Source organism: Hemitrygon akajei, chromosome 15 (assembly GCF_048418815.1).
Source record: "Hemitrygon akajei chromosome 15, sHemAka1.3, whole genome shotgun sequence".
Taxonomy (NCBI): domain Eukaryota; kingdom Metazoa; phylum Chordata; class Chondrichthyes; order Myliobatiformes; family Dasyatidae; genus Hemitrygon; species Hemitrygon akajei.
The window spans coordinates 67,131,100-67,150,745 of record NC_133138.1 but is presented as its reverse complement, the minus strand read 5'-3'; the positions used below and the strand labels follow the sequence as shown (position 1 = coordinate 67,150,745).

The 19,646-nt window shown below is 39.7% G+C and overlaps 1 protein-coding gene across 2 annotated transcripts in view; it reads right to left on the bottom strand.

Annotated features, from left to right (window-relative positions):
* cpeb4b (cytoplasmic polyadenylation element binding protein 4b) overlaps positions 1–18,647 on the bottom strand; it is a 105,694-nt gene extending 87,047 nt beyond the window's left edge. Inside the window, exons 1-2 of one of the 2 annotated variants that reach the window (XM_073067714.1) lie at positions 17,342–18,647; positions 3,283–3,373 (exon numbers count right to left, since the gene is read on the bottom strand). In XM_073067714.1, the coding sequence (XP_072923815.1) occupies positions 3,283–3,373; positions 17,342–18,367 (1,117 nt within the window). In that variant the 5' untranslated portion in view covers positions 18,368–18,647. The remainder of the gene's footprint in view (positions 1–3,282; positions 3,374–17,341) is intronic. The other variant, XM_073067715.1, reaches the window with a different exon arrangement.
* Between the last annotated feature and the right edge of the window lie 999 nt (positions 18,648–19,646).

The window sequence follows — 19,646 nt, the reverse complement described above, 5'->3', positions numbered from 1 at the left end:
ACTAACTTCTATGCTACCATGGCACCCATATCAATGCAATGCAAATAACTAATCAGCCAATCATGTGACAGCAACTCAATCCATAAAAGCATGCAGACCTGGTTAAGAGATTCAGTTTTGTTCAGATCAAACTTCAGATGGCGAATAAATGAGATCTAAGTGACTTTTACTATGGAATGATTATTGCTGCCAGAAATATCTCAGAAACAGCTGATCTCCTCTGATTTTCATACAAAAGTCTCTAGAGTTTACAGAGAATGGTGCGAGAAACAAAAGACATCCAGGGAGTAGTAGTTCTGTGGATAAAAACATCTTGTTAATAAGAGATATCAGAGGAGAACGGCAAGACTAGTTCAAGTTGACCAGAAGATTACAGCAAGTTAAAGCATTACATGTGGTGTGCAGAAGAGCATCTCTGAAAATACATGACAAATCTTGAAGTGGATGGGCTATAGCAGCAAACCATGAACATACAACACAGTGGCCACTTTAAGTACAGCAGTGACCTAAAGTGGCCACTGAGTACAGAAAAATATCTTTGGAGCCCTTTGCCCATCTTTCAGATGAACACATTCAACAAACATATCCTTTGGCTCTTTGGTTGTATATTCCAAAACTATAGCTCTCAAAATCTCCAGTGGAGAAATGGAAACATCTTTTCAAAGTATACCATACCCTCACACAAAACATGTCAAAATCTACTAACATAAAGGACATCATGTCTAACCCCCAATATTGCTTCCACTTCTCATATATCACTACTTTCTCCTGCTGTCTTTTTTGCTATGAACATTACCAATATTCTTTACCTTCAAGAAGATTCAAACTCATTCCATATGCAATATTTGTTTCAAATGCTTTTGACATCGTAAACATTATCCATCTGATCCACAGATTTAAACTATTCAAGTCAACATGGTTTTCCCCAATTTCAGATGGACATTCAAATTGTAATTACCTCATTAAAATATTTTGGATTTAGAATTACAAATCAACTTCCCATCCCCCAAACCAAGCATACCATCATCGATAAATAAAAGTGGTAGCAAAAGTGAATGGGAAGTTGGATGTCTGGGAAGTTTTTTAAAAATCCAACAAAAGGCAACTAAAAGAGCTACTAGAAAGGAAAAGGTGAAATACAAGGGCAAACTAGCCAATAATATAAAGCAGGATACTAAAAGGTTTTTTTTCAGTTATTAAAAGAGTAAAGGGAGGTGAGAGTTGATATTGGATCACTGGAAAATTATGCTGGTGAGGTAGTAATGGGGGAGAGAGAAGTGGCAGATGAACTTAATGGGTACTTTGCAGCAGTCTTCACTGTGGAAGACACTAAGCAGTGTGCCAAAGGTCTGTCAGTGTCAGGGAGCAGGAGTAAGTGCCGATGATATTAAAGGAAAAAGTGCTAGGCAGACTGAATGGTCTTAAGTTGGATAACTCACCTGGACCAGGTGGACTACACCCCAGATTGCTGAAGAGATAACAGATGCATTGGTCATAATCTTTCAAGAATCACTTGATTCCGGCAAATTGCAGAATGGTCTGGAAAACTGCAAATGTCACTCTACTCTTTAAGAAGGGAGGAAGGCAAATGAGGAAATTATAAGCCAATTCGCCTAACCTCAGTGGTTGGGAAAGTGTTGGAGTCCATTATTAAGGTTGAGGTTTTGGGGTACTTAGAGACTAATGATAAAACAAGTCAAAGTCAGCATGGTTTCTGTGAAGGGAAATCTTGCTGGAATTCTTCAAGGAAGCAACAAACAGGGTGGACAAAGGAAAGGCAGAGGATGTCATTTACTTAGATTTTCAGAAAGTATTTGATAAAGTGCCTCATAAGGCTGCTTAACAAGATAAAATTCTATATTGTGACAGGAAGTATACTGGCATGGATAGACATAGTTGACAGGCAAGAGGCAGTGAGTGGGATTAAAGGGAGCCTTTTCCGGTCAGCTGCCAGTGACTACTGCTGTTCCTCAGCGGTCAGTATTGGGACTGCTACTTTTCACATCGTTTATCAATTATTTAGATAGTGGAATTGATGGCTTTTTGGCAAAGTTTGCAGATGATTATGAAGATAGGTGGGGGGGGGGATAGTTAGCTGAGGATGCAATACAATTGCAGCAGGACAGAAAAAACTGGAAGAATGGGCAAAAAGCGGCAGATGCAACACAGTGTTGGGAAATGTATGATAATGCATTTTGGTAAAAGGAACAATAGTGCAGACTTAAATAAACAGGGAGAAAATTCAAACATCAGAGGTGCAAAGGCACTTAGGAGTCGTTGTGTAAGACTCCCAGGTTAATTAACGGATTGAGTCTGTGGTAAAGGCGGCAAATACAATGTTGGCATTTGTATCGGGGGAATAAAATATTATATATAAAAAAACCAAGGACATACTGCTGAAGCTTTACAAGATACTAGTCAGGCTGCACTTAGGGCACCATCAACAGTTTTGGGCCCCATATCTCAAAGGATGGATTGTCATTGGAGAGAGTCCAGAGGAGGTCCACAAGGAAGATTCCAGGAATGAAGGGGTTAACATATGAAGAGCATATGAAGGTTTGGACCTGTACTCACTGGAACTTAGAAGAATATGTGGGGGATTTCATTGAAACCTACTTAATGTTGAAAGAACCAGATCAGATGGATGTGGAGAGGATGTTCCCTCTGGTGGGGGTATCAAGAACTAGAGGGCACAGCCTCAAAATTGAGCAGTGACCTTTTAGAACAGAAGCAAGGAGGCATTATTTTAGTCAAAGAGTGGTAAATCTGTGGAATGCTCTACCACAGACTGTAGTGGAGGCCAAGTCCGTGGGTATATTTAAAGCAGAAGTTGATAGATTCCTGATTGGGTCAGGGCATCAAGGGATAATGGTGAGAGGGCAGGTGTATGGGGTTGAATGGGATCCGGAATCAGCCATGATGAAATAGCAGAGCAGACTTAATGGGCTGAATGGTCTAATTCTGTTCCTATGTCTTATGGTCTTATGGATTAAAAGTAGGAACACAGCAGGGGTGGAAAGGAGAAAATCTTGTTCCGTTAACTATTGTCAATTTGTCAGCAGTGTTATTGCCATATATAATTTATTATTTCTCTTTCAATGAATGAAACTATTTAAAAAATGTAAATCTTAGCACCATTTGGCTTAATTCAAATCCATATTATTTTGCTTCATATATTTAAGGAGGAACAGGAATGTTCTGTACTTCCCAAAACATTATTCTTGTTATGGCAAAAACCTCAGTATAAAATTGAATAACATGCATTTCAAAGCTTTCACTTACCTTTAAGAGGGTCCTGTTCAGCTCTCATGATGTCAATCAGTGAACTCTCCAATGAGTGCATGTTTAAAGTGTCATATAATCTAGTTCGATCCTGGAAAAAGAAATCATCTTTGTTTAAATACTTAAAACAAATCATGGTGAAAATTGAAATATTAGTGAACAATAGTTACTTCCAAACTAGAAGGGTTTTTCACAAATTTATTAAATTTACAATTATGAAATATTCAAATAGACATTTTCAAAGGCTAAACATTTTAGTCATTGAATTGTTACTGCAAATAAGTAACCCTTTGAAAATGTGAAATTATTTTTCATCTAAAACTGCTGCAAAAACAACTCAGCTACAATTTAAAAACGTAGAAACAGAAGTCTTCCTTTTAAACTCACTTCAAGAAACAAAGTGCAAGATTTAATGCAGATGAAATGACATTTCTGTACAAATCAAAAAAAGTTCAAGGTTCTGCTTGAAAGATTGTTGAATATGTCATCGAACATTACAAAGTTATACAAAACACTAATCATTCTTTGATGGCCAGTATAATTACGATTACTTCAAAAGATAAAAGCAAAATATGTCAAGTCATAATTAAAGAATGACAGAGCAGGTAAATGGAAATGAATAGCCACAATATCCTTACAGCATTAAAATATGAAGGAAAATGTCACAAGCAGCAATTATGAATCTTAGATACATTTTCCAAATTAAAACATAAGTAGAGAGGGAGAAAGGGAGGACCACATCTCAAACTAGTTTAGAAAACGAATGCCCGGAAAGTACAAAGTAACAATTCAATGAAGAAACACTTGAATAAAAACTACAAACCTCAGTAGAGGGACATTTAATTTTCTGAGCTGTGTTGAAGAAGCCCATCATGAATGAGCACCAGGTTTATTATGAAAAAAAAAATTTAGCTAGCTGAAATGTTAAAATGAGGAATGTTTGGTTTCAGTGACTGCCATGCAGGGGTACCTAGACCTCTTCAGACACAAACATTTTTCAATCATTATATTAACCATTCATGTTACATTGCATTCATCATGTATTTGCCAACATGAATAAGTCACTTTGTTAAGATACATCACATCTACTGATTCTTCATTATCTGATGCTAAAAGTGGCACCTTTAGTGTGTTGGACTTTGGAATGGAGAGCATTTAGCAACCAGATAAGGTTTAATTTATCTCCTCTTCCTTAGAAGGGCTAGGAATAACAGGACATAGAAACTAGGCCAGTGGTTTACTTTTTATGCAGGATGTGAGAGATCAAAGACCTTCCAGTGTCCCGGGTGACTAGATCTGCAGTTAGTGTGTTCCATTGCAGCTCTCAGACTGCAGAGCAGTTGGATCTGCAGCAGGACTCACTATTGAGCACTGGTGAGGGGGGTGGGGGGTGGGGGGGGGAAGAAGACGACAGTAAATGATGTATATACCAACATTAGTGAGCTAGCTGCAACATAACTATAGAAAGAATGATAGATGACCATCAGGAAGGGCAGCAAGTGTCAGCAGATAATGTTGGAAACACTGTTGCTCATTCCTCTCCAAAGCAAGTACATCATTTTGGACACATTTGGAAGACTGGCCTTTGAGGAAAAAGGCAGGAACAGTCAAATTGTGGCACATTTGCATTGCAGGGAAGGAAAAAGTCTTCAGTAGTAGAGGTGGGGATTTCATTACTGAGTAGAACAACCACAATTCTATGGCCAAGAAAAAGACACCGGTATAGTGTGTTGTCTCACTGAGGCTAAGGTTTGTGATATCTTGGTACAGAATATTCTGATGGGGGAGGGAGAACAGCCAAAATGTGACATTTTTAAACAGGCAGAAGGAGTGATGAAGGCCTGCAAAGAGTTCAGTAAGTTATGCTGAAGGTATAAAAGCAGGGCCTCTATGACTAATTTTGGGAACATTCTGTGCCACGAGCCTGTTTGATGGAACGAGGGCAGGACAGGCAGACAAAAGCTAAAAAGTGAGTGCAAGGAGAAGAGCTGTACAAGGAGGCCAGATTGTATCTAACCACAAAGAGAAATGCTTGGGAGGGCTTAAACTAATATAAAATGTGTGAAGAATCATAGCAGATGGAGACACCAACTTAAATGTACAGGATAAATCAAGTCCAATGGACAAAGCAGACAGATGTAGCGTAGGAAGCAGGCTCATATTAAGTTACTTTAACGCAAAGAACCTCACAGGCAAATCAGATGATCTCAGAGCAGATGTCTACAAATGAGTTATGAGGAGAGGGTATACAAATTTAATTGCATCACACCTCAATTTTCAAAACCAACAATACCCAAACCTTGTAAAACATTACACTAAATCACTAAAAGGCAGCTGCTTCAACAAGTGCAGCAATTACATTTTAGTATTAAAATACACACAAGGATTTTGGGTTAACTGCAGTTCAGGACCAAACATTTAGAAAAAGCTCACATTAAGCTAGCAGTTCAAGCCAGTGTCTTGATGCAGCTTGCAAGATGAAAGTGATTCAATAGTAGGACAGCTTATTTCTCTGGAATCCAGAGAACAACCCATGTAGTCCAAAAACAGTTGCATTTAAATCAACTCGGTTAAAGCTTTTTTTTAAATAGACAACCATTGCTTTGTTAACTTAAGTTTATTCCTTTGAGATCTCTGCAAAAACTGCTAACCAAATGAAGTTTTCAGTTCCAAACCCAAAATTATATACAACCAAGCACAGGTGCTCCAAAATACATGCACTCACATCCAACAGTTTTGCTTACATAAAGATAAGTCATCAAGTTGTGTGCAATGTCTGCTGACTACATTATTGGCATTCAGTTAGCCAAATTAGTTAATGTCCAAATCAATTTTGATAAAATTTTCTAATGAATAATATCCAACACTTTAAAGTTTACACTTGTGTGGAACCATAAACACTAACATTAAGACCATCCAACACTCATCCTCAGATGAAACTCAAGTATCTAACACAATCTAACATAATAGTACACACAACTTTAAATTTGCACTGTAATGATAAAGCAATATCTTGGTCGCGTATATTCTAATAATTTATAGCTAAATGTATGAAAATAGTGTCAAAGCTATTCTACTGCTACTAGTCAGGGTTACTTCTAAAAATGTGCAGCGTTAAAGAAATGCAGATAAGGTTTTCAAGAGCTAGTGACAAGATTGAACACCCACATAACAATGGCAGCATTTTAAAGAGAATTTGGTTTTGCGTTTCTAATACTGCTCTACACACTATTTTGTTGAGGCCAAAGGAAAACCAGAAAAAAAATGTTCATCTCTTTTTTGGAAAATATTTAAATACCTGCAGGGAAAAAATAAATTTTCATTTCCTTTCCACTTTAAATAGTCCATTAATTGAGTAATTTTATCTCGAGTATGATAGACCTGAAAAAATACATGGACAGCTCATGAATCTGAATAGCAATGGAGGGGTATAATTGTTGTAGGCCTAGAAATCTCCATTAAGCATCATTCTCTGCAATTAGAGCCAGACCTTTGAAGAGTACATTTCCAAACAACTTCTGCAAGAAAGGATGGTAATAGATTCAAACCTATTTCTGCTAATCATAATTAATGACAGTACTGATTTTTCAAATTTAAATCAACATTAATACTTAGGCTTGATAACTACATATTGAAGGATAGAAGACAGATACACGCTTAAATTAAACCACCCACAAGATAACCCATCTCATTGATCAGCAGAGTAGAGTGGCTAGAGGGCAGTGTGCCATGAGATTCCACAGACCTCAGGATCAGATCCCCTGCTCCTCGTTGCACATGACCAACTTAAATGTTGGCCCACAATTTAGAACATTACCCATCATCAACACTGGCAATGTGAATTAATGTGAGAGACAAAAATCTGGAGTGCAGAAAGACTGATATGAGACTGATATGCAGTCTCAAATGTACTGAATGGAATTTAATTCAAAAAAGTGAGAGGCAATGCATGTAAAAGGCACACATTGTAAGGAGTACAAAACCAATTTCAAGATATAAGTGTACAGGAACAGAAAAATTTTCTTTTACTGTGTCAAACTGGTAAGATGGTTAAAACAGATGAGAGGCTTTTCTTCACTGGCAAAGACAAAATAAAAAATAGGGCTGACACGATAGAAGAGCCAACGTTAGACAACTGTGTATGCAATTCTAATCACCACACAGCAGGAAAAATGACAATAGTACTAGTGTGCTAGGAGTACTTATAAGGACGATGCCAAATCTTGGCAATTATTAAGAAAAACTTTGTAAACTGGAAAAAGAATAAAGTGAAATTTAAGATTTTTATATAAAATTATGATAGCACAAAAGGCAGAAATTATGTGTATGGAAAAACAATTAAAGTGACGTAAGAGTAACCAAAGTAGTTCAATACTTAGCCTTATGGACTTAATTGGTCAACAGAAGAATTGTGATAGAAGATTCTATGTGTCTATGATTAGAGGTTAAAATGGTTTACAACTATTCCGTTGAAATACTTTAATTTAATTGCTTTGAAGCATGGATAATTATAATGTCCTTCAGTAATGTTGTAATTCCAGCTAAAAGTCCGATGGGCAAAATGTCAAATCACAACACGAAATCACTCATCTATACTGGTTCATTTGTAGATCCATCCAATTAAACGTACCCTCTTTGTGCTCCAACACCCCCCACCCCCCCAGAGTAACCCTACGGATCATTTTCAATTACTGGTTCTCGCCCATTACTTTTTAAACTGCTCCCACCACATTTTAGACAGTGCATTCTAGATCATTATAACCCACCTTAGTTAGGTCTGCCTGCTCTGAATTTTTACTTTTTCAAATTTTTATCATTTCAATTTGTATCCATTTACCAATGCAGCTTTTGCAGGAAACCAGTTTTATAGTACTTTCATGATTTTAGGCATCTCTATTAACTTACTAATCCTGTTTATACAATCAGCTCCAGCTTTTCTAGTTCCCCCCCCCCACCCCCCACGGAACCAAAGGCTCTCATTCCAAGTACCATTTGAAATCTCTTTGCACTTTCTCCATAGTCCAGATTCCCTTCCTATAGTACTGTCAAATTGCTCAATTTTCTTTACTTTCAATAATATCCTTGAAGGTAGTCATAGTTTTGCAACTCTGATTTTCGAGCTAAAGTCTACCATCAAGACTTTAGCTTTGGCAGGCCATGTAGGATGCATAAGCAGATTCTCAAATCAGACATTAATCCAAGCTCTACCTTGGGAAGAAATTACTTGGCTGATTGAGAAAAAAAAAATCATAATTGTATTCAAAGTTTACTTGATTCCTGCAATAAGGAGAAACTGGGTAAAATAGTGCTGTATTGAATAGAGTTTGGAAACTCAAGAACTCGATAGCTGAATAGAGAGGCTATTTCTGTTGGTTGGGAGGTCCAGAACCAAAGGTTCCAGACAACTAATATGGGCATGTATTTAGGACTAAAAAGGACTCCAGATGAAAGATTTCAGCCCGAAACATCGACTTTATTCCTCTGCATAAATGCTGCCTGATATGCTGACTTCCTCCAGCATTGTATGCGTTATTCTGAATTTCCAGCATCTGCAGAATCTCATGCTTAGGACTAAGTAGTAACGCATTCTTTACTAAGAGGGTGTCAACTGATGGATTTTCTATCACTGAAAGAAGTGAAGGTCAATTTACAATATATTTAAAAGGTAGATTTCTAGATTATAAAAAGCATCACTGGATATGGAAATCAAGCAGGGTTAAGACATAAAAAATAAGGCCGTGATTGTACAGAAAGCAGCATACATGGGATGAATAAATTATTTTTATGTTTCTTATTTCTATCTCCAGTAGATAAATGTAATTAACAAGCCTTTAGTGACAGCACTACCATCTTTGATATGAATCATTGCTCCAAGACCAACAATCCCTGTTTGTTTCTATCCTTCTCTGCAGTTTAAAATAAGTTTTTACCCAACCTTTCCAATAAAAACATCTTGAAGTTAAAATACTCGCACTACTTCCATTTCATTACCCAAATATTTCAGCATTGGTTTTTTTTTAATTTCCAGAATTTCTTCTTAAAAAATTGATATCCCTTGTCACAATTAGAAATTAAACATGAAATTGTAGTTGTAGGCTCTGCATTTCCATCAAATCCATCAATAAAGATGCTTTCCAATCCCCATTTGTCCTTAATACTTTATGCCACTTTACATACTGCTGCAATCCATGGGGAGTTTATTTTTTTTTAAATGTATTATGTCACGTCAGGAGTTTCAGATTTTGGAGAGCTTTTGCCATGCATTTTATGAATAACCGTCACCTGAAGGAAATAGTTGCTTAAGGCTGTGGATGACATACCAATCAAAATGGTGGGTTTATTTTCATGTCAAGCTTCCCGTGTTGCTAGGTTCCACTTAACCAGGCACAAGGATACCATTCTTTTCACAACATTAATAGCAGGAAGGTTCTGGGAAGGCAAGAGGCAAGTCATTCATTGGAGACTGCTTATACTCAGACCTGCTCTTGTAGGCACACGTGTGTAACCACTCTAGTCTAGTTTCTGGTTAATGGTGATGACAAGTCAATGAACATTATTCCCTAAAAATATTTTCAGATGGCCAAAAGACAGTTATCACAGACGTACATGTAATAATCACATAAAATTCCATCCACCATTGTTATGAATAAAAGACAATGATAGATTGGAAATTAAAACAAGGAAGATTGATTTTAATATGACATACTGAATGCTCCAAGGACATGGTTTTTCATATGCACGGAAATCTCATCCTTGGTAAAAGTGGACTGGGAGCAGCTACTTTCAGTTATGCCAGGGGTGTCAAACTCATTTTAGGTCATGGGCTGGATTGAGCAAAATGCAGCTTCATGCGGGCTGGATCAGTCGGACGCGTGCGAACGCAGCTTTCGTTGCCTCCGTTTTTTCAGCCTGCTCTCATGTGTCTCAGTCTCTGCTATAACTACAAAGTGTTTCACTTTACAAATTCTGTTTCTTATGAAGAAGACTGCTGAACAAGACTGTCGAATAAACACTAAAAACCCTGAAAACCTGGTACCTGAATAAACTCAGCATTAGCCATATCATACACCATAGGCGCTTTGATTACTGGGGCCAGCTTTAATAGTAATTAGATATTATCTCGCAGGCCAAAGATAATTCCACCGCGGGCCGGATTTGGCCCGCGGGCCTTGAGTTTGACATATATGAGTTATGCGCTACACAGTGGATTGTGGTTAATCAAGGTAACCATTTATTTGTGACAACTCTTAAAGAAGAAAAACTAATTGAGAAAATATCCAGGATTCTCTGTTTAGTTGGAACACTATGCCATTTAATTGTGGCAGAAGACTGTTGCCGGACAGTTTCTAACTAGCGTCAGTCACTTATATTTGTCTGGCTGTTAGACACTGCATCGTGCTTAAATAGCGTCAGTTGTGTGAGTTTGTGTTCAAAAAGCAGTGATTTTTGTTATTGATAGTTGGCGAGAAATAAAACCACAATTCAGAACTGTTCTGCTCATTGCAGTTTCAAGCACTCAGAATGGTAGAAATGCTGGGAGGGGAAATGAAACATTTCACTACCTCAACTAAGAATTACGGACAATTGAAGGTACTAATAATCATCTTGAAAGTTACAATGCAAATGAAGATTTGGAGGATGCAAACATCATCAGCATTATAGTAAATTGTCTGCACTAGGTGTCTGCACTAAATTTATTTATTGAGATACAAGCCACCCCAACCAGCAATCCCAATTCAATCCTAGCCTAATCGTGGGACAATTTAGAATGTCCAATTAATCTACCAACTGGTAGGTCTTTAGTGAGAGGAAACTAGAGTGCCTGGAGGAAATCCAACTGGTCATGAGGTGAGTGTACAATTTCTTACAGGCAGTGGTAGGAATTGAACCTAGGTCACTGGTACTGTAAAACGTTGTACAGTCGGCCCTCCTTATCCGCAAGTTCCGCATGCGCGAATTCAACCAACCATGAATCAAGAAAACCTGGAAGTACTCTTCCAGCACTTGTTCGAGCATTATTCGAAGCCTCTGTGTCACTCGAGGGATACAACATGCCTACAACCACTGCAAGATTTGTTTGATGATGCAAAGGAAAAGAGATAGCTTCCTATAACAATGTTTCTAACTAAAGCATCTGCAATTCTGAAGTCTCGACATTCAACACTTGAAGATCCTCAGCCCTCAACTTCCACAGTTCCTGACTTTAGTATTATTGAGCCTTTTCCAAAGCATCCTTATTCCCTAAACAAGACAGTGTAACAACTACTGTACAGGTATTACAAGTTTTACTCGTTGTTTGATCATTGTTCACCTTGCATCTCATTTGTTCACTGCTTGAGTTGTGAGCGAGAGGAACATGTAGTTTTTTTTCTTGTCAATATTCCCTAAACAAGACAGTGTAACAACTATTTATATAGCATTTCCATTGTATTAGGTGTTATAAGTTCTGTAATCTAGAGATGATTAAAACTTTTACTTGTTGTTTGATTATTGTTCGCCTCATGTCTCGTTCATTTGCTGCTTGTGTTTGTGAGTGAGAGGAACATGTATTTTTTTTTGTCAATATTCCCTAAATATTACAGTATAACAACTATTTACATAGCATTTACATTGTATTAGGTATTATAAGTAATCTAGAGGTAATTTAAAGAATACATGAAGATGTGGGTAGGTTATATGCAAATATTACACCATTTTATATAAGGGACTTCAGCATCCACGTTTTTTGGTATCCACGGTTTGGATTTTCAGAACGGCTTTGACAAGGCGCCACACATGAGGCTGTTTAACAAGTTTCGAGCCCTTATTACTGGAAAGATGCTAGCATGGATAAAGCAGTGGCTGATTGACAGAAGGCAAAGAGTGGGAATAAAGGGAGCCTTTTCTGGCTGGCTGCCAGTGACTTGTGGTATTCCACAGTGGTCTGCGTTGGGACTACTTTTTAACATTATACGTCAATGACTTGGTTGACAGAATTGATGGCTTTGTGGCCAAGTTTGTGGACAATGCAAAGATAAGTTGAGGGACAGGTAGTTTTGAGGAAGTAAGAGGCTACAGAAGGACTTAAGATTAGGAGAATGGGCAAAGTAGTGGCAGATAGAATATAGCATTGGGAAGTGTATGGTCATGCACTTTGGAAGAAATAAATACATAGAATATTTTCTAAATGGAGAGAAAATGCAAAAAAAAAAACAGGGGTGCAAAGGAACTTGGGAGTCCTTTTGCGGGATTCACTAAAGGTTAATTTGCAGGTTGAGTCAGTAGTGAGGAAGGCAAATGTGATGTTAGCATTCATTCCAGGACGAGAATATAAAAGCAAGGATGTAATACTGAGGCTTTAGAAAGTGCTGGCGAGGCCTCACTTGGAGTTTTGTGAGCAGTTTTGGGCTCCTTATCTTAGAAAGGATGTGCTAACACTGGAGAGGGTTCAAATGAGGTTCATGAAAATGATTATGGTATTGAAAGGCTTGTATATAAAGGGAGTTTGATGGCTCTGGACCTGTCCTCATTGAAATTCAAAACAATGAGGAATGACTTCAATAAAATCTATTGAGTGTTGAAGGGCCTTGATAGAGAGGTGTGGAGAGGATGTTTCCTATGGTGGGGGAATCTAGGACCAGAGAGGACAGCCTCAGAATAGAGGGGCATCCTTTTAGAATGCAGATGGGGGGAATTTCTTTCGCCAGAGTGGTGAATCTGTTGAATTAATTGCCACAGGTGGCTATGGAGGCCAAGTCATTGGCTATTTAAGACAATACAGTTGTTTGGCACCACCATCACAAGCCTGGGCGGAAGGTACAGAGATCCTGAGAACCCCAGTGATCATGACCGCCCTCTCGGTCTCACCAGTGTAATCCAAATGAAAGCTTATGAAGCAATACATTTGACATCAGCTTGGCTGCTGAAGCTACTGGAAGGATACTCAATGACACCCAGCCACCTCAGGGGTTTCACTCTGGATCTGCTGTCAGGGTTGACTTCCATAGCCCTCGTCTCTCCCAAGAATGCCCATGAGGCAGTGGGGCTACTTACCTATAGCTGGGGATCTGGGACCATAAGATATAGGGGAAGAATTAGGCCATTTGGCCCATTGCATCTGCTCCATCATTTCATCATGGCTGGTCTAATTTTCCTCTCAGCCGCAACCTCCTGCCTTCTTCCTGTATCCCTTCATGCCCTGACCAATCAAGAATTTGTCAACCTTTGCCTTAAATATACAGCTGCCTGTGGCAAAGAATTGCACACATTCACCACTCTCTTGCTTAAGAAATTCCTCCTCATCTCCATTCTAACAGGACACCGCTCTATTCTGAGGCTGTGTCCTCTGGGCTTAGAGTCTCCCACCATAGGAAACATTCTTTTCATTAAGGCCTTTCACCATTCAATAGTTTTCATTAAGGTGACCCCTCATTCTACTGAATTCTAGTGAATGCAGGCCCAGAGCCATCAAATGCTCTTCATATGACAAGCAATTCAGTCCTGAAATCCTCTCCAGTTTCAGCACATCCTTTGTAAGTGGCCAAAATCTGCTCACAGTACTGCAAGTGAGGCCTCACCAGTGCTTTATAAAGTTTCAATATTACAACCTGGCTTTTATATTCTAGTCCTCTTACTTATAGGCAGAGGCTGATAAATTCTTGATTAGTCAGGGCATGAAGACACGAGGAGAAGACAGGAGATTGGAGCTGAAAGGGAAAATGGATCAACCCTGATGAAATAGTGGAGTAGACAATGGGTCAAAGGGCCCAATTCTGCTTCTATATCTTATGGTCTTGTATCAAAATGTTTGCCAGTTTATACTATAACACATTTTACTATATTTAGTGCAACCGATAGTTACATGGTACTGGCTTTTATACTCACCCATATCCATTTCATTGATTCAGAAAGTATACCTCAAGACAACCATTTGATCTATCATTTGCTTCCCATATGGCCTTTTTCCACTGCGTACAAGTCTCTTTTTACATTACACTTCTAAAAGTACTTTAAAACCCACTTATTCCCAATCTACTTAAGTGGCCTATAATTCCTGAAAGCATTTAATCTTTCACATTTGTCATAGGTTAGGTACTATCAGCAAGTACTCCATGGTTTAAAAATCCTATCAGTTTAATGAGAGTGAAAAAAATCTGTCTAATGAAGAATAATTAATGCACCAAGGAACTCAAAACAAGAGCCTAGTGGGGAGCCAAAAAAACCAACATATTCTTGCTTTTGGAAAAAAGTAACACATACAAAATGCTGCAAGAACAAAGGTCACACAGCATCAATGGAAATGAATAAACAGCCGACATTTCAGGCTCAGACACTTCATCAGGAATGTCAACTGTTTCTATAGTTGTTGCCTGACCTGCTGAGTTCCTCCAGCATTTTATATGTTACTCTAGATTTCCAGTATCTGCAGAACATTTTGTGATTATATTGTACTATAAAGTCCCAATAAAATTAAACTCAAATTTGACTATGATTCATTACATCTAAAATTGTAGGCAATTAATATTTACTAAATAACCCATAGCCACTAAAAACTTGCAATCACAATCTGCTGCATCACTGCATGGGCACTGGAAAGAAGCTATAAAATTATAGCCTATTTCACCTTCTACAGTTACTAGGCCAACTGCCCAATGATTGTGAAATTGCCCATTCATTTAGAATATCTGAAAAAAGACTTCTACTACTCAGATACAATTTCAGTTCCAACAACCATCTCCCCTACTTATCTCATTGTAATCTATAAAGCCTTTCACTTGCTTTAAATGCTCAGTAGATATATAAAGTCTTCATTCCCAGGCATATGCTTCTATCTCTGTGCTGCAGATTCATTTGGCAATAAAAGGTTAAGTGCACATACAGCATCTGTATTACAATTAAGCAAAAGCTCCATTTTGGTCTTCTGACTTTTCCAACTGGAATGGTTAATACAACCAAACATCACTACAGTATTATACCTTTTAAAAATATATTGTATTCAGCTCGATTTTACAAATAAGCTTGCAAATGAAAGCCAAATGACAAAGTCTCCTACAGCTCTAACTCTTATCTGGTTAAGCTTTAGAGAGCCGTAAATATCTAAGTCATACAATATTTTCTATTAGTTTTCATTCCTGCAAATAAACCTGAAAGCAGCCTCTTGAATATCACTTAGAAGCTCCATTCCCAACTGAACAATTCTAGTTTAAAAGGTTTAGTTGAACTATTTACTAAATTTTTGAAACATACCTAGCTCCCTTCAAATACTTGTGCTTTCTTACATTCCAAAATGGTCCTGTTTGACACTTTATGTATAAGATCTTAAGACAGGAGCAGCTGTCAAAAGCTAGATCTCTTTGCCATAAACTACACAATAAAAGACCCCCATTGAACTCTTCGTATACAGTTTTTTCCAAAGACATCAAGCTGATAGACATCATCAACACCAGCTATTGGAACATGTGGAATCAATGCTCCAAGGATATAGACTTTTAAAGTTTCCTCCATCTACAATACCATTCATGACCAAAAACTGTCATTTTGACAAAATAATATGGTGGGTAACTGTTTTTTCTGACCATGTTGAGTCTTGCTCAGAAAAATACAAATCACTCTTTTGTAAAAGTCTAATTTATAACAAATAATTAGGTTTTTTTCTGTTCTTAACTGTTCAATAGTTTAGCTACCTAGATTATGACAACATTGAGACTCGGCCTATTAATGTTTCTATCAGCAAAAATAAAGCACAAGGCTACTGCAACTGAATACTGGCAAATATACATAAGCTTTCTCATTCCGAGGAAGTTGTCTTATATTCAAAATGCAAAATAGTGTTATCTATGAAATCATTCATTTAGTAAGTCCTCCAATTGTTGACTCCAATCATAGCACATTTTTCAAGCAGCTGTGTGTTTGCCTGTTTAAGACCTTGAATGTATGTATGGTAGCAATATTAAGTCATCTATTGGTCAGAAGAAATGGTACAATAGTTAAATTATGGCTTGATTTATGAGAATAAATGCTCTTACAATTAAAAATAATATCAGGCCAGTGAATATTAAACCCCATTTAAGAATTCGGAGCATTTATTTTGTTATGGCATGGCATAACTGTACTATTTCTTCTGACCAATCGATGACTGAAGATTGCTACCATGCATTCAAGGCCTTGATCAGGCAAGCACACAAATGCTTGGAAGTTTAAAATGAGATCTGCAGTGTATGACTCTTCTTAAAAGCTAACACTATTAATAAGCTGTTCATTGTTTCACCAAATTTAAACAAAAGAACAAAAATTCTTAAAGATGCAACTGGAAAGTAACTACCAGAAATCCTATAATTTTTTACATTATTAAAAGGGGATAAAATGTTATTATTTTAATGTATTGGGTAAGAGATACTATATGAAATTGCCAAGAATTTTAAAATGCATTTTATGGCTTTGCGCTCTACTGCTGCTGCACAACACATTTCCTGTCATGCAAGACATTGATAATAAGGCTGATTCTGAGTATTTATGCAGTTTGATTTATTAATTTCTAATAGACTAAACTTTGAGCTACAACATAAAAATACCAAAAATCACCTATTATAGTACCAGAAAGAGATTTTGCCCATTGTCTAAAAAGTGGAGACGATTTTTCCCTTATGTTGAAACCCTGAAAAAGGAATTTCTACACATTAGCTTCCTGCAAGTTGCTTCAAAGATTTTTCCAGAATAAACTACAGAGCAATGGAATCAATAAATTCCATCATCATTAATCTAACTGTCAAAAACATCTTCTATTGATAAATATTATAATTGCAAGATAACTTGCATAAACATAATTAGATTTCAAGTAGCTCGCTGGAACTGCTCATTTAAGAAAACACTGAACAATAAAAGAACTGCAGCATCCGAGGGAAAATGATATTGAACACTAAAGCGTTTTGTGGTATTTAAAGGGCAATTATCCACATTTAAAATAAAGATGGATTGGTCTTTACCAAGGGAGCAAACTAAAGACTGTTAGGCTTTTTATCTCAACATCGGCATTTGAAATCAAACTCTACAGATGAGCCCACTCGGGCTCTATGCCTCTCACCTGAAACGGTAAAATATCATTCCTTAACATACTGTCCTCCATCCAAGACTTGGGCTGGAAGGCTGAGCTGGATCTGGAGTACTTGTGCGCCGGGATGTGGTTGCCGGGGAAAGGTTTCTTCATGGGAGAGATGGAGTTGAGGGCTGCCATGCCGCGGCGGTGGTCCCGACCTTGGGATCCTCCCCAAACACCAACGCCACCGCCGGAGCTCCAGGACGACGAGGAAGACGACGAAGGCGACGGGCTTTGGTAGCTGTTCCACGGGGAAGGGGGTTTACTGATGCTGTTGGCCAGGTGGGGCAGCTGGTTGAAGGCGTTTCTGTGCGGGAACGGGCTGGCAGGCGACCGCCTCTGCTGCTGGTGGTGGTGCGGCGGCGGCGGCGGCGGCGGGTGGTGCGGGTGGTGGTGCTGAGACAGGGCCATCTGGGGCGAGAAGCTCCCCCCGAAGCCGGGGCTGACATGGTGGGGGAAATTCTGGAACAGCATCGCCCCGTTGGCCGAGGGAGCGGGGACGCCCTGGTGGAAGAAATTATCTTCGCCCATGGTAGGAGGAGTCATCGCTGCTGACCAGTTGCTGAAACCGGTCAGGGAGGAGGTTGACGAGGTGAGGGACGGCGTCCCGGTGGTGCCGAGCCCCGAGGAAGGAGGGTCGTGGTAGTCGAAGCCGGGCAGGATCGGCGACTCCATCCTCAGCTTCTCCTTGGTGCCGCTGGAGACGCCGGCGCCCCCGCTCTCCTCCTCCGACTTGGGCGACTCGGAGAGGATGACTACTTCGGGGGCGGCAGCCTGCTGATCCAGCCGGGGGGAGAGCGGCGGCGGCTGGGGCTGGGGCTGGGGCTTGGGCTTCTCTGACAGCAGCAGATCATCTTGCATGGTCTGGATGGCCGAAGCAGGGAAGAGCCAAGCCGAAGTGGAGGCGCTGCAGAAGCTGGCGGCGCTCTGCTGCTGGTGGTATCTGACTGGAAAAGCTACCTTACTGTTGGTATTATTGGTCTGAACTAGTAAACCGAACCCGTAATCCCCCATCGAGCGTGACGGCCGCACCTCTGCCCCCTCCCTACCCCTCCTGGTTCGCTTCTTAAATATATAAAGAAAATCATAAAAGGGGGGAAAATGTCGCGTCACCGCCCTTTCGGCACCACTTTTTTGCCTCAGAAAATCCAATTAACTGTTTCCAAACCAACAGCTTTTTTCCCCCCCCCTCTTCGACCGGCTTCTCTCCCTGGTCTTACATTATAGGCGGGTATATTTATATTAATCAGATCGCCCCCCTCCCCGAGGAGAAACTTCTCACTCTGTCCCCCCTCCCCAATCTCTCTCTCTCTCTCTCTCCCTCCTCCCCCGCCTCCTCACTCTGCGCTCGCCCGGACCGACAGCCTGACTGAGCGCAATGACAAGAGGCGCGAGCTTCTTCCTGTTCGACGGTTTTCAGGCTCCTCCCCTGCCGGCGCCCCATTCGCCCTTCGCCTGACGTGAAAGGGGGGGAGAGAGGGAGAAAACAACGCCGGCTTTCCCTTCCGGTTCGACAGTTTCAAGGTGCCCTCGGCCGTCTCGTTTTGCATATTGAGGTTGCGTCACAAACAGGAAATAACGCACGTGGGGGCACGCGCTGATTTCAAACGAAAGCTCCAAGCGGCCGGTTTTCGGCCTCGACTGATCCCGGGAGAGCCGGTCAGTGGAAAAGGGGCCGAGGTCTCTCCCTGGTTATTCTGTGGGGATGCCACACGGTGGGTTGAATGTTTGTTCCGAAGTCGAAGGGCGAGGAGGCAGATTCTGTTACTTGCCTCAGGAGAGGTTTGTGAAATGACAGCCCCCCCGCCGGCTGCTCTGTTGACCAACAAACAGATTTGTCCGACTTTTATCCACAAAGTGTCCCGGTGAAGGGTCGCCGTCTGTTTATTCCCCCATCCATGGACGCTGCCTGCTGCTGACTTGGGTCAGTTCTTCCGGCATCTGTAGAACCTCTTGTGTTTCCAGATTTATCCCACTCTGAAGCAAACATACTTTGCGAAAAAAGTAATGATGTTGCTTTGGGGCTGGAAGTGGTCCGCTGATGTCTCTATTGTCTTCTTATTTGGAAATTCTACTTTCCACCTCCACATATGACACTTTAGATTTTGCTTGCATGATTGGCATTTTAACTCTTTTGAATTGATGGATTCTGCGGGTGTTTGTATTGTGTAAATATAGATTAAAAATAACTGGTCAATTCGAGGAAATTTACTCAATGCGGTAGGGGTTCTGTCGTTGCCTTGAAGGAACAGTGGGAGCAATAGCTATTGCCTTCATATTTAAATAATGCGTA